The sequence below is a fragment of the Monodon monoceros genome, unplaced genomic scaffold (assembly GCF_005190385.1).
Source record: "Monodon monoceros isolate NGI ecotype Baffin Bay Population unplaced genomic scaffold, NGI_Narwhal_1 Super_Scaffold_12, whole genome shotgun sequence".
NCBI classification, from domain to species: Eukaryota; Metazoa; Chordata; class Mammalia; order Artiodactyla; family Monodontidae; genus Monodon; species Monodon monoceros.
Genome location: NW_021703768.1, coordinates 154,873,382 through 154,897,038, shown reverse-complemented (window position 1 = coordinate 154,897,038; position 23,657 = coordinate 154,873,382). Strand labels below are relative to the sequence as shown.

General features: G+C 47.8%; 1 protein-coding gene across 2 annotated transcripts in view; it reads right to left on the bottom strand.

The window, feature by feature from the left end:
• Window positions 1-23,657, bottom strand: part of OBSCN (obscurin, cytoskeletal calmodulin and titin-interacting RhoGEF) — a 158,108-nt gene that overhangs the window by 16,632 nt on the left and 117,819 nt on the right. For both annotated transcript variants that reach the window (XM_029216329.1, XM_029216330.1), the window contains exons 52-70: window positions 22,717-22,995; window positions 8,344-8,422; window positions 7,996-8,120; window positions 7,639-7,836; window positions 6,953-6,985; window positions 6,715-6,813; window positions 6,335-6,553; window positions 5,856-5,928; window positions 5,493-5,560; window positions 4,076-4,195; window positions 3,782-3,921; window positions 3,203-3,403; window positions 2,995-3,077; window positions 2,543-2,716; window positions 1,641-1,797; window positions 1,182-1,298; window positions 934-1,098; window positions 669-827; window positions 338-515 (exon numbers count right to left, since the gene is read on the bottom strand). In XM_029216329.1, coding sequence (XP_029072162.1) covers window positions 338-515; window positions 669-827; window positions 934-1,098; window positions 1,182-1,298; window positions 1,641-1,797; window positions 2,543-2,716; window positions 2,995-3,077; window positions 3,203-3,403; window positions 3,782-3,921; window positions 4,076-4,195; window positions 5,493-5,560; window positions 5,856-5,928; window positions 6,335-6,553; window positions 6,715-6,813; window positions 6,953-6,985; window positions 7,639-7,836; window positions 7,996-8,120; window positions 8,344-8,422; window positions 22,717-22,995 — 2,667 coding nt within the window. The remainder of the gene's footprint in view (window positions 1-337; window positions 516-668; window positions 828-933; window positions 1,099-1,181; window positions 1,299-1,640; window positions 1,798-2,542; window positions 2,717-2,994; window positions 3,078-3,202; window positions 3,404-3,781; window positions 3,922-4,075; window positions 4,196-5,492; window positions 5,561-5,855; window positions 5,929-6,334; window positions 6,554-6,714; window positions 6,814-6,952; window positions 6,986-7,638; window positions 7,837-7,995; window positions 8,121-8,343; window positions 8,423-22,716; window positions 22,996-23,657) is intronic.

Here is a 23,657-nt window from a genome sequence, read left to right as displayed (position 1 = left end):
TCTCCTGTTCTAAACGAGGAACTTCTGGGCCCTTCACATTCCTAACACTGTCTGGGCACCTGCCTTGTGCTGGAAAGCCCCGAGTGAACCTCGAGGCTCCCCTCAATTCTGGTCAGGGCCAGCCCTACACTCTGACTAAGGGCTCCCGAGAGGCTGGGCTAACCAAGGGTAGAGAGAGCCACTTGCCCCAGAATCGGGCCCCTTCCCTTGTGCCTGCCCAGGTAGGGGCAGGGCGCCAGGGCTCAGGACCTGCCAACCTGGGTGCCTGCAAGCCAGACAGCCAGGCTGAAAGGTTCAGCCTCCCATCCAGCCTCGCTTCATGAGCCCAGGCACTCACGCCACACGGGCAGGGCCAGGCGCTGCTGGATGCCACAGATCTCCTTCACCCAGGAGTTCTTGGTGATGACCGTCCGCGCCTGCAGCAGGTACTTGCGTACTGAGTCCTCCCGCTCGTGCCAAACCTCGAAGGCACGGTCATCGCCCTCCACCTTGTCGTTCAGGTCGATGCTGCTCAGCTGTGGGGGGAGGATGCAGGCTGAGCGCCTGGATGCAGGCTGAGCCATGGTCACCCAGGACAGGGCTGCAGGACCGGCCAGCAGCCTCCACCTGCCTGCACATCCTGCATGGCCTCCCTCTGCCCACCCAGGCTCCGCTGGCACCCTGCAAACCTTCATCATGTTCCGGAAGACGTAGCTGAAGGTGTCAGTGCGTGAGTCACGCTTGGGCTTGCAGACCACCAGGTGGTGGCGGAACAGGAAGACATGCCGGTGGTGGCCCTTCCACGGCATCCGCGCACCCGGTGTCCCCTCCCACACAATGAAGTGGCCCTGGGAGAGTGGTGAGCCTGTGGTCAGCCAGGCCCAGCCTGGAGTCCAGCCCTCCACAAGCCCTGGCCACCTGCCCAGGCCCTCCACTGCACCCCCAGTCCCAGACCTGGCGGATGGGCTCGCCTAGAGCCTCCAGGGTGCCCGGGTAGTTCTCCATGAGCGACACGTGCAGCTGGTTCTCGGCACGCTGTGGCAGGGCCGACACCACTGCATAGGCCTGCTCCAGCAGTGCACAGTTCTGTCCATTCCGCGCCTTGTTGCGGATCAGCTCCTGGGGGAGACTGCGGGTCAGGGCGAGACCTGGGGTGGCTGGGCATGGGGGTGGCCCCGCAGCCCCTGGCCGGCCGTGCCTACCTTGAGGAGGGCCTGGTACTGCTGGACCCGTTCCACTGGCTGCTCCAGGAAGTGCTGCAGGGATGGTGGGGGTGGCTGCGAAGGATCTGCGGCTGACAGCACCTCCTCAGTGTATTTCTGTGGAAATCGCAGGGCTGGGGTTCAGGGCAGGGGGGCACAGCTTCCAGATGGCTTATGTCCCCAGAGCCCCAGAGCTGGTGGATCAGGGTCCCACACACAGACCCTCCTCCCCAGGTGGGCCCCACCAATGCCCCAGGTGATGGCGGGTGTCACTGTCTAACAGGTGAGCAGAGCTTGGGGTTGGGGGGGGCGGGACCCTGCCCGCTTTTCTAAGCTAGGGGCCAGGGGGCCTGGGCAGGCTGAAGTGGGGCCTGAGCAGGGTCAGGGAAGATGATCTAAGAGCTAGAAGCCAGCATCAAGCCTGGCGAGTGGAGGCAGGGCTGACGGGCAGAGGAGCACCTTGTAGAACTCCTGCACGGCCGTGCTGACCATCACCGACTCAGCCTGCACTCGGCCCACCAGGAACTCCAGATACTTCTCAAAGGCTGCCTGGTTCTTGATGAAGCACATGGCCACGTCATCATCCGTGTCACAGCTATGCAGCTCCTGTGAGAAGCTGCCATGGAGGGGAACAGTGGTCAGGTGAGGGCTGACATCAGGACCCTCACCCATGACCCACAACCCAGCCCCAAACCCTCAGGTTTGGGAAGAAACAGGCTCCTTCCCAGGGCCGGGTTCCTGTGGATGACAGTGAGTGTTCTGGGCTGTGAGGGCCACGCATATGTGGTATTTCAGGGCGTGCACTTATGTGCAGGTGTGCAAGCACGTAAGGGAGTACGTGTCTGTGGGTGTACATGTATTCGTGTGTGTGCCATGTACATGTATGCCCACATGTGAAAGGCTGTGTGTGAGTGTGCAGGTATGCACATGTACTTGTGTGTGCCCATGTACATGTGTGCGCACATTTCTGGGGTATGTCTGTGTACTTGGGTTGCAGTGGGTAGGTGTGTCACAGGCACTTCCGGGGATAAGCCAGGTGCACGTGCCTGTGTTCCTGGGGACATGTGTGTATAGGAGTGTGGTGCACCAGTGGGTGAATCGAGTCATCAAAGGTTCTGTCTCTTCTCGACTCCTGCCCACTTTCCTGAGGTACAGCCCTGTCGGTACACACATGTGCGAGTGTGAGCATCCACGTGTGTATGCACATGTGTGGTGTGTGTCCACGTGTGTAGGCATATGTCTTGTGCATGTATGACTTGTATGTGCACACGTGTGAACAGTGTGTGTCTAAGCATGTGTGTGTGTACATGCATGTACACACAGACCGGGGAATAGCCTTGAGGCCCACCCTGCATGCCCACCTGCTATGGAAGTGACTGATGTCCTGCACATTTCGGAAGATGACTGCCTTCTGGCTGGCCACGGCCGTGGGCACGTGGGGGCAGTGGTCCAGGTACTGCATGTGGTGGTTCTGCAGGAACTGCAGCTTGCCCACAAAGGCCTGCTCCGAGCTCAGCAGCTCCTGGATGATGGAGCTGGGTGGGGAGACAGCCATGAGGGGAAGATCCAGGAGCTTAGCTGCTGAACCGGGCATTTCCAAGTCACGTGCATCCTGCTGCCCACTTTCAGAATGGGCCTGGCAAGCTGGTGGAGGGAGGGCACCCTCACACACCAGGCAGCCCCACCACACGAAGTTTCCAGGCAAGGTCCCGCCAGCTAGAGGCAAGCCCCAGGGGATTTGGGTGTAATTAGCATCTTGGAGGCTCCCCACAGGAACCCGGCTCCCCACAGTTCCTGCCCGGTGGCCCCTCACCTCAGCCTCGTCTTGTACTCATCCTCCGACACAGCCTCCCCGGGGAACTCAGGGGCCTCGGCTGGCCCCCACTCAGGTGACAGCTGGTGAGAGACAGGAGAGGGACATAGACAGCCTGAGCACTAGCCTGTCCTTCCAGGGCGAGGCTCCCACCTTCATGGGGAACGGGGGTACAACCCCAGGACCACCCTTCCAGCCATCCAGGTACCTTGAGCCGCTTGTCCAGGTAGGCAGGAGACACCCAGCCTTGCCGAGAGAGGCTGGACTTGGTGGGTTTGGTACGCACAAGCCAGCGCAGCGGGTGCGCCCAGTCCAGTACCTCCACATACTGGCCCTCCCGCAGCAAGATGGCATCCTGCTCAGCCCCCAGGGGCAGGTAGTCAGCCGTGACCACATAGATGTCAAAGATCTGGGGGGGAAGTCACTGAGTCAGACCTGGAGAGGGGCCAGTGGGCCTCCTAAGGCCCCAGGCTACAAGGCCTCTGGAATTAAGTGGAGAAGAAGCAGCCATCCTGAGATTCCATGAAGTTCTAGAACAGGCTCAACCCATCTCTACTGATGGAAATCCTACCAGGAGTGCCAGGTGGCCCACCCCAAAGGGACAAGGAGGAACCTCTGGGGTGCTGGGGGTGTCCTGGGTCGCAGTGGTGATATTGGCCACTCAGGTGTGTGCCCACCTCCTCTGCCCCAGCTCCCCTGGCCCCCTACACCAACTCCACCTTCACCCTGTCCCTGACACTCTCATACCCCCTTGCCCCCCTGCCCCACCCCTCGCCTGCCCATGCACCTCTCCCCGGTAGTCTCCATCCTCGGACTCTGAGGATGACTCCTGGACGCTGGAAGAGGGGCGTGACCGGCCATGCCGGGGGGATGCGGACGGCGTCTTGGACTCCTCATCGCTGTCACCTCCAGGCACCTGCAGCGTGGCTGGGGGACACAGGGCACATGATGCCTTCAAAGGGCCTGCCCCCCATGCCGCCCTCCCATGGGTCTACAGGGCGTTCAGGTGAGGAGGGGCCCCAGTCCTGGGGGCTCAGTCACGGCCATCCCTGGACCTCGCTCCATCACCAGCTACCCTTACCCTGTGTGATCTTGGCTGACACCATCTCTGTGATCTGCGAAGTGAGCTTCTTCAGGAACTCCTCCGTGCCCACCTCGGCCAAGGACAGGTGGCCACAGGCCTCTGATGACGGAAGCTCTCCTGGGGGCCAGACCCTAGCTCAGCCAGCCGTGTGCTCCACAGATGTGCCCGAACACCCGCCTCCAGGCCCATCCTGGGCTTGGGGGTCAGAGTAGCCAAGGGATGCACAGACTTGGGCCAGAGCTGCCAGAAGCAGGGAAGGCTGACCACAACTAGGGGTCTCTTTGGCTCAAGGGCAACTGAGCCAAGGTGTGACTTAGGGGACCACAAACTCAGGCATGACAGTGGGGGCAGCAGGTGGCTGTGGGGAGAGCAGGCAGTCAGGGGACAGCAGGTAGCCAGCATGGTTGCAAGGCAGTGGGCAAGGGCAGCTGAGGGCAAAGCTGGGTAAATGGTCAGGCTGGGGTTGGAGCTTGGAGCTGTGGGGTCCCCAGTGGGGTTTGTGCCAAACCTCCATTCCTGTTGGCCACTTGGCCGCTGGTCTGGGAAGGGGCTCAGAAGGGACGGAGATCACAAGGACCTCAGCCAGGCAGTATAATACGAGGGCAGGTCCTGGACACTGAAGGCAGGGGGCAGGACCCCAAATTGTGGCCCGAGGGCTCCCCCAGCCAGACCCCCCGCAGCTGTGGTTTGATGGCTTCAGGTCGACCTTGATGGAAGTGTGATCCTTTGCAGGTGTAAGGGGCTGGGAGCAGTTGCTGGGGTTATGGGGGAACGAGGGCGGCTTGGGATGGGGGCAGCACAGGGAAGGGAGGGCTGGGTAAATTAACAAAGCAGGTCAGTGGAGAAGTGATCCCAAAGGTGGGCAATGGGTACATGGGGTGCACGGCTCCCTCCTCTCGACTTCTGTGCAGACTCAGTATTCTCCATAAAACAATTTTTTAAATATGCCAAGGTGCTGGGGCCCCGTGCAGGTGGCCAGGAAGCAGCTGGACATGTCAGGGGGCAGGCACACTTAGAGGCTGGGAATTGGGGGCAGGGGGAGAATCCCTGACAAAGTGGGGGCCCTGTCGGCAGCATATCCAGCACCCGCCTCCCCGAACTGCCCCCATGCCAGCCCTGACTCAGCAGCTGCCTGCCCCTAGGCATCCATACAGCCCCCTGGACGAGAGCTCTGAGCCAAGGGCTGGCCCAGCCCAGGGGCCCCCGCGAGCTTCCACATCCTCGAGGGTCAGAAATGGCCCGGAGACCAACCAAAGCTCAGAATTAGGCCCATAAGAGGGCAGGGAGGCCCAGCCCAGAGCTAGGCAAGCAGGTGTTCCTAGGGCCACACGGTCCTGGGGCCTGCCAGCTGGGCAGCCTCCTCCACACCCCCTGTCCCCCACCCCGCACAGATGTGTGCCCACTCAGCCCGTACCTTTCCTCTGCCCAGCAAGGTCTGTGAAACCTGAAGGTTGAGACATCTGTTCAGAAACAACTTGGGTCCTAAAGGGGGAGGAGGTATCCTGAAGGGCCTGACAGAAAAGAGGGTCTGGGGGCAGTGGGCCTTGATGCCACAGTCGGGGCCCTGGGGAAGTCCTCTCTTTACAATGGGGACCCAAGCCACATGGCCCAAGAGGGCCAGAGCTGGGCTGGGATCTGTGATGGGGCTCCCTCCCAGCAGCAGCACTGCCCCCCACCAGGACAAGGACCCCACTCGCCCAGGACCTGCACTCCCAGGACCCACACTCCCGGGACCTCACTCCTGGCCCCTCTGCCTCTTGAGCAGCCCCTCACTCACCCCTGCAGGAAGGTGGAGATGAGGGCCTCCTTCACCCCGGCCTGCTCCTCTGCTGCCCCAGCCTCCTTAGGTACTGTCAGGAGAACAGGGTGAGCGACCAGGATGACACCTCATACCCTCGAGCTCTGATTCTGATCGGGACCCCTGCCAGGGATGCCTGGACCACCCCCCAGGGGGCCTTGGCCCTGTCATCTGGAGCCCCGAGGAAGACTGTGCCCAGTGTTCCAGCTTGGCCCACAGTCATCCCACCACTGGTAGGGACGGGAATGGGGTCTGCACTTGACTCACCCGCCCTGGGAAGAGCTGAGAGTGACCCAGGAAGAAACCACTCAGGGCGGCAGGGGGCTTCTAGGAGGGTCTCAGCTAGCTGAACGGAGCCCACAGTGTAGGGTGTGGGAGCTGGCCCATGAGCTCTGAGGCTGCACACTACCCACACTGCCCCTCTCCCACTCCTGGCTGGGTCACCCATGCCCACTCACAGCCAGAGACGTGCAAGCTTGCGGAACAGAGGGCTTGGCCAGCAGTGTTTGTGGCGATGCAGGTGTAGGTGCCCTGGTGCTGACGGTCCACATCCAGAAGGACCAGGCTGTGCTGCTGGGCAGAGCTGGCCACTGTGTAGCCCGGCGTGTGGCAGCCGATCCACAGCACACCCTGCTCAGCCTCCTCCCGCAGCCAATGCACAGCTGGGAGCGGGTCTCCTGCAGGCAGGAGTATATGGTGGACAGTCTCCCCACACCAAGAGGGTGGCTCTGGGAGGCAGGGGTCACCTCTGAGCCTCCCTAGGAGGTCCTGAGTGGGTGCAGGCAGGGGACCTCCCTGGGGGCTCTCCTGAGTGGGACAGGGAGGCAGGACATCTCACCTTCAACCTTCACTGAGAAGGTGATGCTGGAGCCCTTCTTCACCTTCTTGGAGGTGAACTTCTCCAGGAATCGGGGTGGCACCAGCTGTTGCTGTACATCTGGAGAGACATGGGGCGGTTGGTGGTAAACAATGCAGAGCCCCAATTCCACGTGGTCGTCCCCCTCACGCACCCTCACTGAACCTGCCCCCAGTGTCCACCCCACCCTCCCTCCCTCTGCCCTCTGGAGTCGGCTCACCGAATGCCGGCTTCTCTTCTGGTTCATTGGGGCCTGAAGAAAGCACAGAGGTCAGATCTACAGCACCAAGGTGCCCCCTCCCCTGAGTGGGCCTGCCTAGCAGGGTGTGAGTCCCGAGGGCGGCCCCGCCCACTCCTACACACAGCACCTTTCCTAAACCTGGCCATGCAGACATGGAATTCACTCAGTCCCCACGGACCAGATGGAATGTTACCCATGCCCGCCCAGGAGTCTGGGGCGTTGCTCTGAAACTAACTTGGGGATGCTTGTGCTCAAAACGCCACAACTGAAGCAATGCCACAGGCAGTGTTGGGTCCCTAGACCAGGGCATATTTGGGCAAGACTTGGAATCACCTTGCAGTGCTCAGAACTTTGGAAAATAAGGAAGTTAAGACCTCTACTCCCCCAATTACTACCTGCCTCTTCCTCCACAGTCTACGGAGGGCTCCATGCTTGCCTGGGCCTACTCCACCAGCTAGCTACCCTGCTTGCTGGTCAGTTTTCACGGGCCCCACGCCCTCTAAGGGCCCATGTTCTCTGGGAGCCAGCTTCTGGCCACCTGTGACTTTTGCACACAGGGGCAGTGACCACTGGGCCCTAGCTCCCAGGCTTGCCACAGCATGGTTTATAGGTGGACATCAACCTGGGTGTGGACACCAAGCTCTGCTGCATCCCTGAGCACCCACCTCGGACCAGCAGCCGAGCAGACGAATAAGCAGCACCCACGGTGTTGCTGATGTAGGCCGAGTACTGGCCAGCATCCTCGCTGGTGACCGAGACAATCTCCAGGGTGTGCAGTGTCTTCCTGTCCGTCATGCAGATGTGTGCAGATGCAGTCAGGGGCTGCCCATCTTTGAACCAGTACAGTCGAGGTGTGGGGTAGCCTGGGGCCGCAGGGGGAGTGGTTAGCACAGGGCCACAGTCCAGTGGGCACCATGCCCTCCACAGGCCCTCATAGACCCCTGGGTGATCTAACCCTAACCAACCCTAACCCTCCCTCTGGTGGGAGGCAGCTCCTTTCCCTTCATCTCTCTCTCCCTTACCTTTCACCTTGAGCTGGAACTTGGCCAGACGTGTGCCGGGGGCCACCTGGAGGTCTTTCAGGTCCTCCACAACCTGCGGCAGCTGCCCCTCCTCTGAGGTAGACTCCGTGCCCTCCTGCTCCCAGCTGGCAGGGAGAACCAAGAAGGGGCAGATGTGAGATGGACCAGTGAGGGGTCCAGGACAGGAGGGGACCAGGGTCAAGCGTGGATGGCTTCTGAGGTCTCCTCTTTCCTGGACAGAGACTGCCGTGGCCTGGATGAAGGCTCCAGGATTTGGATTCTGTCAGTCCAAGCCAGCATTGCCACCCCCCGCAAAGGGCCCAGGACCACCCCTGCATGACCCTGTACCTGGACAGGTAGCCTTGGGCGCTGAAATAGGACGAGGTTTCCGTGGCATCCACAGCAGTTTCGTAGTCGGTGCTGGTCACTGAGGATGAAGGGTGGAGCTGAAGCGAGGCCTGCACCCCATCTGCCTGGGGAACGGGCCCCACCCCAGAGGCTACCTGATTCTCACTGCGCAGCCATTCCTGGGAGCCACTCACGCTTCTGAGTCAGAAGGCATGGGGGACACAGCTACCCTATGGCCCCTCCTTGTCTCCAGGCTGTTACCAGCCCATGTTTCCAGGCCTATAACTAACTACAAGACCCAACAAATTATAAATACTGGGCTTCATAAATAGCAGACAGTGGCAACAACAGCATCTTCCAGTTCCAGCCAACTAAGGAACAAGGATAACACAGGCCTCAAAACCAACAGCTGGGACTTCAACTTCTAGCCACAATGGAGAAGAGGGGCTGGATTTACCCTCTGCTAAGGTCTGAATGTTGTGTCCCCCCAAAATTCATATGCTGAAATCCTAACCCTCAACATGACAGTGTTTGAAGATGGGATCTTTTTGAGGTGATCAGGCTTAGATGAGGTCATGAGGGTGGAGCCTAATGAATGGGATTAGTGCCCTTATAAGAAAAGACCCCTTCCCCCTTCCCCCGTGTGAGAACACAGTGAGAGGATGGCCATCTGCAATTCAGAAGAGGGCTTTCACCAGCACCCAACCATGCTAGCACCCTGATTTCAGACTTCCAGTCTCCACAACTTTAAGCAATAAATTTCTGTTATTTAAGCTGCACAGTCTATGGTACTTTGTTATAACAGCCTGAACTAAGACACTGGCCCCCTGAAACAACCAAAGGAAAACAAGCACAATACACAAAACAATGGTTGTGATGTTGTGATTTATAATAAGAAATATGTGTTTGGTCTTCCTCCTGTTTCTGACTCAGAGCTCCTAAACCCTTGGAATTTCCTAAGTGAGGAGAGGCACAGAGGTGGGTTTTTTTTATGTTAATGAAGTGATTTTCCAAAAGCCCCTAAGGATGGGGGCTGATTGCCAGGGTAACCAACCATGTGACTAGAAGGTTGGGACCCCCTGACATCCAGGGAGGGGAGAGGGGCTGGAGATTGAGTTCAATCCTAGGAATAAACCTACCTAAGGAGGCAAAAGACCTGTACAGCAAAAACTATAAGATGCTGATAAAGAAATCAAAGACGACACAAACAGATGGAGAGATATACCATGTTCTTGGATGGGAAGAATCAATACTGTCAAAATAACTATACTACCCAAAGCAATCTACAGGTTCAATGCAATCCTTATCAAATTATCAATGGCATTTTTCACAGTAGAACAAAAAATTTTACAACTTGTATGGAAACACAAAAGACCTTGAAGAGCAAAAGCAATCATGAGAAAAGAAAAAAAACAGAGCTGGAGGAATCGGGCTCCCTGACTTCAGACTATACTACAGGGCTACGGTAGTCAAGACAGTATGGTACTAGTGCAAACACAGAAATATAGATCAATGGTACAGGAGAGAAAGCCCAGAGATAAACCCATGCACCTATGGTCAACTAATCTATGACAAAGGAGGCCAGAATATACAGTGGAGCAAAGACAGCCTCTTCAATAAATGGTGCTGGGAAAACTGGGCAGCTATACGTAAAAGAGTGAAATTAGAACACTCCCTAACACCATACACAAAAATAAATTAAAAATGAATTAAAGATCTAAATGTAAGGCCAGACACTATAAGACTCTTAGAGGAAAACATAGGCAGAACACTCTTTGACGTAAATCACAGCAAGATCTTTTTTGACCCACCTCCTAGAGTAATTAAAATAAAAACAAAAATAAACAAATGGGACCTAATTAAACTTAAAAGCTTTTGCACAGCAAAGGAAACCATAAACAAGACGAAAAGACAACTCTCAGAAAGGGAGAAAATATTTGCAAACGAAGCAACTGACAAAGGATTAATCCCCCAAATATACAAACAGCTCATGCAGCTCAATATCAAAAAAACAAACAACCCAATCAAAAAATGGGCAGAAGACCTAAATAGACATTTCACCAAAGAAGACATACAGATGGCCAAGAGGCACGTGAAAAGATGCTCAACATCACTCATCATTGAGAAATGCAACTCAAAATTACAAAGAGGTAGTTTTCACCTCATACCTGTCAGAATGTCCTGCATCACAAAATCTACAAACAATAAATGCTGGAGAGGGTGTGGAGAAAAGGGAACCCTCCTACACTTTTGGTGGGAATGTAAATTGATACAGCCACTATGGAGAACAGTATGGAGGTTCCTTAAAAAACTAAAAATAGAACTATCACGTGACCCAGCAATCCCACTACTGGGCATATACCCTGAGAAAACCATAATTCAAAAAGACACATGCACCCCAATGTTCATTGCAGCACTATTTACAATAGCCAGGACATGGAGACAACCTAAATGTCCATGAACAGAGGAGTGGATAAAGAAGATGTGGTACACATATACAATGGAATATTACTCAGCCATAAACAGGAACAAAATTGAGTCATTTGTAGAGACGTGGATGGACCTAGAGACTGTCATACAGAGTGAAGTAAGCCAGAAAGAGAAAAACAAATATCGTATATAATGCATATATGTGGAATCTGAAAAAACTGTGTAGATGATCTTATTTACAAAGCCAAAATAGAGACACAGACGTAGAGAACAAACCTATGGATACCAAGGGGGAAAGGGAGGGTGGGATGAATTGGGAGATTGGGATTGACATATACACACTACTGATACTATATGTAAAATAGATAACTAAGGAGAACCTATTGCACAGCACAGGGAACTCTACTCAATGCTCTGTGGTGACCTAAATGGGAAGGACACCCAAAAAAGAGGGGATATGTGTATATGTATAGCTGATTCACTTTGCTGTACAGTAGAAACTAACACAACACTGTAAAGCAACTATACTCCAATAAAATATTTTTTTTTAATCACCAGTGGTCAATGATTTAATCAGTTGTGCCTGTGTAATGAAGTCTCCATAAAAACCCAAAAGGATAGGGTTCAGAGAGCTTCCCGGCTGGTAAACACATGGACACTGGGGGAGAGTGGCACGCTTGGCCCTGCCCCTTCCCAGGCGCCTTGCCTATACGTCTCTTCCACCTGGCTGCTCCTGAGTTATACCCTTTTATAATAAAGCACTGATCTAGTAAGTGAAATGTTTCTCTGAGTTCTGTGAGCCACTTTAGCAAATTATTAAAACCCAAGGAAGGGGGTCATTGGAACCTCTAATTTATAGCATGTAGGCCAGAAGCACAGGTGACAACCTGGACTTGCAGTTGATATCTGAAGTGGTGGTGGAGGCACCTTGTGGGACTGAGCCCTTAACCTATGGGATCTGATGCTATTTCCAGGTGGATGGTGTCAGAATTGAGTTGAACTGTAGGACACTTGGCTGGTGTCTCAGAGAATTTCTTTTTGTGGGAAAGAAAAAAACCCACACATTGGAATTGGGTACAGAATCATCAGAATGGTTAAGATGAATGAAGGGCAGTGATGTATTAGAGATAGGAAACAATGGTGAGCCCTATAATTGCCCCAGCTTCCTGACTTAAGTTTATGGGAAAAGGAAACTGAGGCAGAGCCAGGCAGACCCTGAGTTGAGGAGACAGAGCTGATGTCCTGAGAGACAAAGGCAGCCTGTGCCCATGGAACAGAAAACCAGAGAAGAGAAAGCTGCACAGAGAGAGGGCCCCCTCCCTCGAGGATGCCACAGAGCACTGACTGGCACATGCACACAGGAAAGAGCCATCTGAAAGGACTAGAGGAAGTAGCACCAGAGGAGCACAAGGGCTGGAATAATGTCTGTTTGCAGTCAGATTAGAAACTTTCTTAATTCACAGGGCATCAGGTTGAGTACTCAGGAACACTCTCACTTCAGCAGACGAAGATGATCAGCTTTGGACTGAGCACCGCCTTGGCGCCACATAACAAATCACACAAGCCAGACCCAAAAGGATCGAGCTGCTTCCAAGTAACGCACTGTATTGCTCAAGAAGACCTGCAGAAACACAAAATATCCAGCTCCCAACAGGGTTAAATTCACACTGTCAGGCATTCAGCCAAGACTGTCCGACATGCAAGGAGGCAGGAAACACACAACCTATAATGTGTAGAATAATCAATTGTCAAAACCAAGTCAGATTTGACACAGATGTTCGAACTGGGAGATAAGGACATTAGCACAGGTATTAGAACTGTATTCCATGTGTTCGAAAAGTTAAGATGAGATATAGAACATATAAAAAAGACTCAAGTAGAACTTCTAGAGATAAACAATACAATGGATGGGATTGATAGCAGACTAGATACTACAAAAGAACAGTGAACATAAAAGCATAGCAATAGAAACTATGAAAAATGAAATGCATAGAGAAAGAAGAATTTTATTAATAAAAATGGAAAAGGATTATTAGTAAGCTATAGTACAACTTCAAGTGGCTCGATTATTTGTAACTTAAGTTCCCAAATGAAGGGGGAAAGAAAAAATATTTGAAGAAATAATGCCTCCCCCAAATTTCAAACTTAATGAAAACTATTAACCCAAAATTCCAAGAAGCTCAATTAACTGCACAAGGAACATAAATAAAGACAATTGCACCAAAGACTATGATCAAATTACTCAAAACCAATGACAAAAAAAAATCTTAAAAAGTATCCAGAGATCATGTTTGCAGAAATTGACAAGCTGATCCTAAAATTCATAAGAAAATGCAAGAGACTCAGGATGGTCAAAAAATCTTGAAGAAGAACCAAGTTGGCAGACTCACAGTTAAAAATTTCAAAACAGTATTATACACAGCTACAATATTCAAAACAGTGTGGTAATGGCATAATGACAGACATCTGGATGAATGGAATAGAAATAAACCTACACATTTAATAGAAATTCGTTTCTGACAAGAGTTCCAAGACAATTTTATGAGGGAAAATAGTCTTTTCAACAATAGTGGCGGGACAACTGGATTTCCACAGGAAAAAAATGAATTGGGGCCCTTACCTCATACCATATACAAATATGAACTCAAAATGTACCAAAGACCTAACTAAATATGAGAGAAGAAAGCATAAGTGTAAATCTTTATAACTTTGGATTAGACAGTGGTTTCTTAGACGTGACAAGTAAAGCACAAGAAACCAAAGAAAAAGTAGATAAACTATACTCCATCAAAATTTAAAACTTTTGTGCATCAAAGAACAATCAAGAAAGTGACAAGACAACCCACAGAATGGGAGAAAAGATTTGAAAATCATATATCTGAGACAACTAGGGCACGTGCTGGATGCTGGTGGGGGACCCCGATGCCCAAGGAGACAGGAAGAACCCCCAAGCAAACCGGCAGGACATGAGGGGACTGAGGGGGAGGAGACGTGGAGGCTGGACAGGGCCAGTGCCCGTGAGGGGTGGCTGAGAGGGGGCGAGGGGCTCCCATGTCTGGAGGGACCCGTGGGGGCTTGGATCAGAGGGGAGCGGGCCCAGCGTTTCCCCTGCCCAATCGGCTGGGGAAGTCTGCCCAGCTCTCGGGCCAGGTCCTATGCCCTCAGAGGTCCCCTTCAGGCCAGGTTGGTCCTGGGGATGTAGGAGGGAGGCCTGAGAGATCAGGAGAGGAAGGTGGGAGGGGCCCTCTGGGACTAGGGGAGCAGGAAAGGAGCAGAGGGCATTTGCCCCACCCACTCGAACCAAGGAAGCCTGCTGGGCTCCAAGGTGGGGTCCCCCACCCTCTGAGAACAGAGGTGGGAGACATGCCTGGGCCCCTTCTGTTCTGTTGAGCCTAAGCCCCACACACCACAACCCCCAGGGCCTTTTCCAGCCTTCTGGGTCCTAGGCATAGGCCCCACCCACTGCCTAAACCTCGATCCTGATTAGGCCCTGCCCTCCATAGCCAAGGCCTTTTCCACCTTTTTTTTTTTCTCCTCCTCTTTTTTACTACTGTGATTCTGTTTTACCTTCCAGTTATTGTTTCATCTATATTTTTATTTTTATATTTTTTCTAACATATCTGTTAGTTTCCTAATCTAATTTTATTTTTTACTGTATTATTGTTCTTTTTTTTTTTTTTTTTTTTTTTGCTGTCCTGTGTGGCTTGCAGGATCTTGGGTTCACAAGCTGGGGGTTGGGCTGAAGCTCCTGTGGTGGGAGGTCTGAGTCCGAACCACTGGACTAACAGAGGAACTCAGACCCCAGGGAATATGCATCAGAGTGAGGTCTCCCAGAGGTCCTCCTCTCAGCACCAAGACCCAGCTCTACCCAACAGCCTACAGACTTCAGTGTTGGAAGCCTGAGGCCAAAAAACCAGTAAGACAGGAACACAATCCCACTCATAAAAAAAAAAAAAAAAGAGATAGCAAGAAAAATATGTCATGGATGAAGGGGCAAGGTAAAAACCTCCAAGACCAAATAAATGAAGAGGAAATAGGGAATCTACCTGAAAAAGAATTCAGAGTAATGACAGTAAAGATGATCCAGGATCTCGGAAATAGAATGGAGCCACGGATTGAGAAAATACAAGAAATGTTTAACAAAGATCTACAAGAACTAAAGAACAAACAAACAGATGAACAACAAAATAACTGAAATGAAAAATACACTAGAAGGAATCAATAACAGAATAACTGAGGCAGAAGAACGAATAAGTGAGCTGGATGACAGAATGGTGGAAATAACTGCCAAGGAGCAGAATAAAGGAAAAAGAATGAAAAGATTGAAGACAATCTCAGAGACTTCTGGGACAACACTAAATGCACCAACATTCGAATATAGGGGTCCCAGAAGAAGAAGAGAAAAAGAAGGGGTCTGAGAAAATATTTGAAGAGATTATAGTGGAAAACTACCCTAACATGGGAAAGGAAATAGTCACCCAAGTCCAGGAAGCACAGAGAGTCCCATACAGGATAAACTCTAGGAGAAACACACCAAGATATATATTAATCAAACTAACAATTAAATTCAAAGAAAAAATATTAAAAGGGAAAAACAAAAAAATAACATACAAAGGAATCCCCATAAGGTTAACAGCAGATTTTTCAGCAGAAACCCTACAGGCCAGAAGGCAGTGGCAGGATATACTTAAAGTGATGAAAGAGAAAAACCTACAACCAAGATTACTCTACCCATGAAGGATCTCATTCAGATTCAACAGAGAAATCAAAAGCTTTTCAGACAAGCAAAAGCTAAAAGAATTCAGCACCACCAAATCAGCTTTACAACAAAAGCTAAAGAAACTTCTCTAGGCAGGAAACACAAGAGAAGAAAAAGACCCACAAAAACAAACCCAAAACAATTAAGAAAATGGTAATAGGAACATACATATGGATAATAACCTTGAATGTAAATGGATTATATGCCCCAACCAAAAGACACAGACTGGCTGAACAGATACAAAAACAAGACCCATATATATGCTGTCTATAAGAGACCCACTTCAGACCTAGGGACACATACAGACTGAAAGTGAAGGGATCAAAATAGATATTCCATGCAAATGTAAATCAAAAGAAAGCTGGAGTAGCAATACTCATATCAGGTAAAATAGACTTTAAAATAAAGACTGTTATAAGAGATAAGGAAGGACACTACATAATGATCAAGGGATCAATCCAAGAAGATGACATAACAATTGTAAATGTTTATGCACCCAACATAGGAGCACCTCCATACATAAGGCAAATATTAACAACCATGAAAGGGGAAATCGACAGTAACACAATTTTAGTAGGGGAGTTTAACACCTCACTTACACCAATGGACAGATCATCCAAACAGAAAATAAATAAGGAAACACAAGCTTTAACTGACACAGCAGACCAGATAGATTTAATTGATATTTATAGAACATTCCACCCAAAAGTAGCAGAATACACTTTCTTCTCAAGGGCACATGGAACATTCTCCAGGACAGATCACATCTTGGGTCACAAATCAAGCCTTGGAAAATTTAAGAAAATTGAAATCATATCAAGCATCTTTCCTGACCACAACGCTATGAGATTGAAAATCGATTACAGGAAAAAATTGTAAAAACCACAAATACATGGAGGCTAAACAGTGCACTACTAAATAACCAAGAGATCACTGAAGAAATCAAAGAAGAAATTAAAAAATACATAGAAACAAATGGCAGCAAAAATACAACCACCCAAAACCTATGGGACACAGCAAAAGCAGTTCTAAGAGGGAAGTTTATGGCAATTCAATCTCACCTCAAGAAACAAGAAAAATCTCGAATAAACAATCTAACCCTAACCTAAAGCAACTAGAGAAGGAAACACAAAGAAAACCCAAAGTCAGTAGAAGGAAAGAAATCACAAAGATCAAAGCAGAAGTAAATGAAATAGAAATGAAGAAAACAATAGCAAAGATTAATAAAACTAAAAGCTGGTTCTTTGAGAAGATAAACAAAATTGATAAACCCTTAGCCAGACTCATCAAGAAAAAAAGGGAGAGGACACAAATCAATAAAATTAGAAATGAAAAAAGAGAAATCACAACTGACACCGCAGAAATACAAAGGATTATAGGAGACAATTACAAACAACTATATGCCAATAAAATGGACAACCAAGAAGAAATGGACAAATTCTTGGAAAGGTACAATTTTCCATGACTGAACCAAGAAGAATTAGAAAATATAAACAGACCTATCACAAGTAATGAAATTGAAACTGTGATTAAAAATCTTCCAACAAACAAAATCCCAGGACCAGATGGCTTCACAGGCGAATTCTATCATACATTTAGAGAGGAGCTAACACTGATCCTTCTCAAACTCTTCCAAAAAAGTGCAGAAGGAGGAACACTCCCAAATTCATTGTACAAAGTCACCATCACCCTGATACCAAAACCAGAAAAAGATATCACAAAAAAGAAAATTATAGACCAGAATCACTGACGAACATAGATGCAAAAATCCTGAACAAAATACTAGCAAACAGCATCCAACAACATATTAAAAGGATCATAAACCATTATCAAGTGGGATATATCCCAGGGATGCAAGGATTCTTCAATATACGCAAATCAATGTGATACACCATATTAACAAATTAAGGAATAAATACCATATGATCATCTCAATCGATGCAGAAAAAGCTTTTGACAAAATCCCACACCTATTTATAATAAAAACTCTCTAGAAAATGGACATAGAGGGAACCTACCTCAATATAATAAAGGCCATATATGACAAACCCACAGCAAACATTATACTCAATGGTGAAAAACTGAAAGCATTTCCACTAAGATCAGGAAAAAGACAAGGATGTCCACTCTTGCCACTCATATTCAACATAGTTTTGGAAGTCCTAGCCACAGCAATCAGAGAAGAAAAATAAATAAAAGGAATACAAATTGGAAAAGAAAAATTGTCACTGCAGATGGCATGATATTATACATAGAGAATCCTAGAGCTGCCACCAGAAAACTACTAGAACTAATCAATAAATTTGGTAAAGTAGCAGGATACAAAATTAATACACAGAAATCTCTGGCATTCCTATACAATAACAACAAAAAATCAGAAAGAGAAATTAAGGAAACAATCCCACTTACCATCACAACAAAAAGAATAAAATACCTAGGAATAAACCTACCTAAGGAGGAAAAAGACTTGTTCTCAGAAAACTATAAAACACTGATGAAAGAAATCAAAGATGACATAAACAGGTGGAGAAATATACCATGTTCTCGGATTGGAAGAATCAATATTGTCAAAATTGTCACTATTGTCAAAATACTACCCAAAGCAATCTACAGATTCAATGCAATCCCTATCAAACTACCTACCAATAGCATTCTTCATAGAATAAGAACAAAAAATTTTACAATTCGTATGGAAACACAAAAGATCCCGAATAGCCAAAGCAATCTTGAGAAAGAAAAACAGAGCTGGAGGAATCAGGGTCCCTGACTTCAAACTATACCACAAAGCTACAGTAATCAAGGCAGTATCATACCGGCACAAAAACCGAAATATAGATCAATGGTACAGGAGAGAAAGCCCAGAGATAAACCCACACACATATGATCACCTAATTTACGATAAAGGAGGCAAGAACATACAATGAGAAAAGACAGCCTCCTCAATAAGTGGTGCTGGGAAAACTGGACAGCTACATGTAAAAGAATGAAATTAGAACACTCTCTAACACCATACACAAAAATAAACTCAAAATGGATTAAAGACCTAAATGTAAGACCAGACACTATAAAACTCTTAGAGGAAAACATAGGGAAAACACTCTCTGACATAAACCACAGCAAGATCTTTTTTGACCCACCTAGAGTAATGGAAATAAAAACAAAAATAAACAAATGGGACCTAATTAAACTTAAAAGCTTTTGCACAGCAAAGGAAACCATAAATAAGATGAGAAGACAACCCTCAGAATGGGAGAAAGTATTTGCAAATGAAACAATGGACAAAGGATTAATCTCCAAAATATACAAACAGCTCATGGAGTTCAATATCAAAAAACCAAATAATTCAATTAAAAAATGGGTGGAAGACTTAAATAGACATTTCACCAAAGAAGACATACAGATGGCCAAGAGGCATGAAAAGATGCTCAACATCACTAATTATTAGAGAAATGCAAATCAAAAATACAATGAGGTATCACCTCACACCAGTCAGAATGGCCATTACCAAAAAGTCTAGAAACAATAAATGCTGGAAAGGGTGTGGTGAAAAAGGAACCCTCCTGCACTGTTGGTGGGAATGTAAATTGATACAACCACTATGGAGAACAGTAGGGAGGTTCCCTAAAAAACTAAAAATAGAGCTACTGTATGACCCAGCAATCCCACTACTGGGCATATACCCTAAGAAAACCATAATTCAAAAAGAGTCATGTACCAAAATGTTCACTGCAGCACTATTTACAGTAGCCAGGACATGGAAACAACCTAAATGTCCATCAACAGATGAATGGATAAAGAAGATGTGGCACATATATACAATGGAATATTACTCAGCCATAAAAAGAAACGAAATTGAATTATTTGTAGTGAGGTGGATGGACCTAGAGTCTGTCTTACAGAGTGAAGTAAGTCAGAGAGAGAAAAACAAATACCGTATGCTAACATATATATGGAATCTAAAAAAGAAAATAATGGTACTGATGAACCTAGTGGCAGGACAGGAATAAAGATGTAGACATAGAGAATGGACATGAGGACACGGAGCGGGGAGGGGGAAGCTGGGGCAAAGTGAGAGTAGCATCGACATATGTACACTACCGAATGTAAAATAGATAGCTAGTGGGAAGCAGCAGCACAGCACAGGGAGATCAGCTCGGTGCTTTGCAATGACCTAGAGGGGTGGGATAGGGAGGGTGGGAGGGAGACTCAAGAGGGAGGGGATATGGGGACATGTGTATGCATATGGCTGATTCACTTTGTTGTAAATCATAAACTAACACAGTATTGTGAAGCAACTGTACTCCAATAAAGATCTATTACAAAAAAACAAAAAGAAAAGAAAATCACATACCTGATAAGGATCTATTGATAGTACCCAGAATATACAAAAAACTCTTACAACTCAAAATTTAAAAAACAAAGAATCTAATTTTAAAATGGACAAAGGATTTCTCCAAAAAAAGATACACAAATGGCCAATAAGCACATGAAAAGATGCTCAATATCATTAGTCAGTAGGGAAATGCAAATCAAAACCACAATGAGATACCACTTCACATCCATTAGGACGGCTATAATTGAAAAGATGAACAAAAACAAGTGCTGGCAAAGATGCAGGGAAATTGGAACCTTTGTACACTGCTGGCAGAAATGTAAAATGGTGCAGCCGCTGTGTAAAAGAGTTTGTCAGTTCTTCTAAAAGTTAAACATAGAGTTTACCACCTGACCCAGCAATTCCACTCCTAGGTATAGATCCAAGAGAAACGAAAACATATGTCCACACAAAAACTTGCACATGAATGTTCATAGCAGCATTATTCATGGTAGCCATAAACCAATGGATAAACATCATTCAATGAATGGATAAATCATCCATATACAGTGAAATATTTTTCAGCCATAAAAAGGAATGGAGCACTGATATTCATTACATGGATAGACCTTGGAAACAAGCTCAGTAGGGCTTCCCTGGTGGCGCAGTGGTTGAGAGTCTGCCTGCCGATGCAGGGGACACGGGTTCGTGCCCTGGTCTGGGAAGATCCCACATGCCGTGGAGCGGCTAGGCCCGTGACCCATGGCCGCTGAGCCTGCGCGTCCAGAGCCTGTGCTCTGCAACAGGAGAGGCCACAACAGTGAGAGGCCCGCGTATCGCAAAAAAAAAAAAACAAGCTCAGTAATAGAAACGAGACATAAAAAGCCACATATTGTATAATTCCATTTACATGGAAAATTCAGAATAGGCAAACCCACACAGACAGAAAACAGATTAGTGGTTGCCAGGGGCTGGGGGAGGGGGAATGGGGAGTGACAGTCAATAGGTATGGGGTTTCTTTCTGGGATGATGAAAATGTTCTGGAGTTAGATGGTAGCATAACCTTGTGAATATATTAAAAACCACTGAACTATATATTTTTAAATGGTGAATGTTATGGTGTGCAAATATCTAAAAACTTTTAAATCCCAATAGGAAAGATAAGTTATGTACAGAGAAACGAAGATAAGAACGACATCATATTTCTCATTGGAAAGAATGCAAGCTAATAGATGGTGGAGCAACATCTTTAAAGTATGGAAAGAAAAAACTGTCCTGGCAAAAATATCCTAAAGAAAAGCAAAATAAAGACATTTTTCAGATATACCCACACTACAAAAATTGCTAAAAGATGTCCTTCAGGCAGAAAGAAAGTGTTACGAGATAGAAATCTAGACCTACATAGCAAAATAAAGAGCTTGGAAATGGAACTACTTAGGTAAATATAGAAAATCTCGTCTTATTTAAGATACTAGACTTGTTATATTTAATAGTTTTATTTTCCTTTTTGTTGAGAGAATTATAGATTCTCATGCTGTTCTAAGAGATAATACAGAGATCCCATTTACTCTTCACCCAGTTTCCAGCAATGTTAACTTGTCTCATAGCTATAAAAGGTGACATTGCTATGATCCCTCGATCTTGTTCAGATTTCACAAGTTTCACACGAACTCCACTGAGTATATGTGTGTTTGTTTAACTTTATGCAATAAAATGAAATTTTATCATAATTGTTGCACATGTTAATAATTTGTTCCTTTTCCTTGCCAAGTAGTATTCCATAGAATAGCCATACCACAGTTTGACAGTTGGGTCATTACCAGTTTTTGGCTATTGGGAATAAAGTTGCTATGAGTATTTGGGCACAGGTTTTATTATGAATTTGAGTTTTTATTTCTCTGGGATAAATACCAAAAAAGGCAATTGTTAGATCATACAGTAGCTACATAGTTTTGTGAGCAACTGCAAACTGTTTTTCAGAGTGGCTGCACCACTTTACACTCTCACCAGCAATGCATGGGCGATCCCATCAGGGAAATGGAAATAAAAACAGGCACATCTTCCGTGTGCTTATTTGCCTTCTGTATGTCCTCTCCCTTGAAATGTATAGAAAGGTCTTTTGCTCCTATTCTAAGTGGATTTTTAAAAAAAATTTATTGTTTAATTTTGAGCTTTCCTTTACATATTTTTTAGTCCTTTATAAGATATGTGATTTGCAGGTATTTTCTCCCAGCCCATAGCTTTTCATCTTCAACACCTGGTCTTTCTCAGAGCAAAAGGTTTGAACTCTGAGGAGGTCCAGTTTACCAATTTTTCCTTTTATGGGTCACGTCTAAGCAGTCTTTTCCTAGCCCTAGGTCCTGAGGATATCCTCTTACTTTTTTCTAAAAGTTTTATAGCTTCATATTTTACATTTAAGTATTTAATCCATTTTGAGCTAATTTTCACATAAGGTCAAAGTTCATATTTTTGCCTACGAGTGTTCAAATTACTCCAGCATCATTTGAAATTCCATCCTTGAATCTGAAATTCTATCCTTACTCCATTTGCTTTTGCATTTTTGTCAAAAATCAGATGGATATATTTGTACTGAAGCTGTCTAGGGCCCGCCAGGAATCAGGGACAAAGACCAATATATATTTCTTATTGTGCCACAGTGCCGTTAACCACCCACTGTGCCCATGGGGTACCTCCAAACATTTCCAGGTTCCTCCCCAGCCCAGCCACCTCTCAAGGGGGCTCCAAGAGAACACTCCATCCTCCACAGACATTCCAGCCCCAAATCCTGCCTGGCCTGAGGCCAGTGGTCTCCAGCACTGCCTTTCCCAGCCAGGATCCCACCCTGACCCATCAAACCCGAGCATGCACTCACGGTCCACGCGGAGCTCCGCTTTGGTAGAGGACACACCCACGCTGTTCTCAGCCAGGCAGCGGTAGACACCCATGTCTGCTGGCACCACAGCTGTGATGATGAGCTGGTGGCCGCCCTGCTGGTCCTCACTGATCATGTAGTGGTCATTCTCCTCCAGCACCCTCCCGTCCTTGAACCAGCGCACACTGGGCATGGGCTGGCCTGTCACCACACAGTCAAAGCTCACGGGATACCCATCCAGCACCTCCTGATTCTGTAGCTCAGTCAGGAACACCGGGGCTGGGAGGGACGGGCAGGGCATACGACACGTTAGCCTCAGGCTCCCCCAAGTTGCCCCAGCTGCCAGCAGTTCAATGTGTGTGATCTGCACGGCACCCATTCACATGAGCGCTCACAGAATGGGCGGCTAAACAGAATTCTGTCTCTGCCAACTGAGCTCTTCCCTCCTCCCCATGCTCTAGAAGAATCCTCTCTTCATTAGCCTGGTTCCCAAGCTACCATGAGGCCAGAGAGATAGCAGACAGGAAATGGGGAAGAAGGGGAAGTAAAGGGAAGACCAAGGTTGGTTGTCTGGGATTGGAAGCACGCTAGTAGCTCAGAATTAAAGAGGAAGAATGATGCTGTGGGTTATTAATGATACTCCCTTTGTTGTTCCTAGGGAGATGCAAGTAAACAGTGAAATGACTTTTTAATTAACTTTAGTTGCTGGAGTGGGAAATGGGGTTCATGCTGGACTATGTGGAACCCCGCCTTTTGTACAGATTATATCTGAAAACCTCACGGGGGAAAAAATAACCCTAAACTCTAGGGTGTCAGTATTCCCGAATCCATTTCACAGAACAGAACTCTGAGGCTCCGAGAGGCTAATCAGTAGCAGGCAGAGCGGGGATTTCAGTTGAGCTCTGTCTAACCCCAAAGTCAGGGCTCCTCCCAGCTCAGTG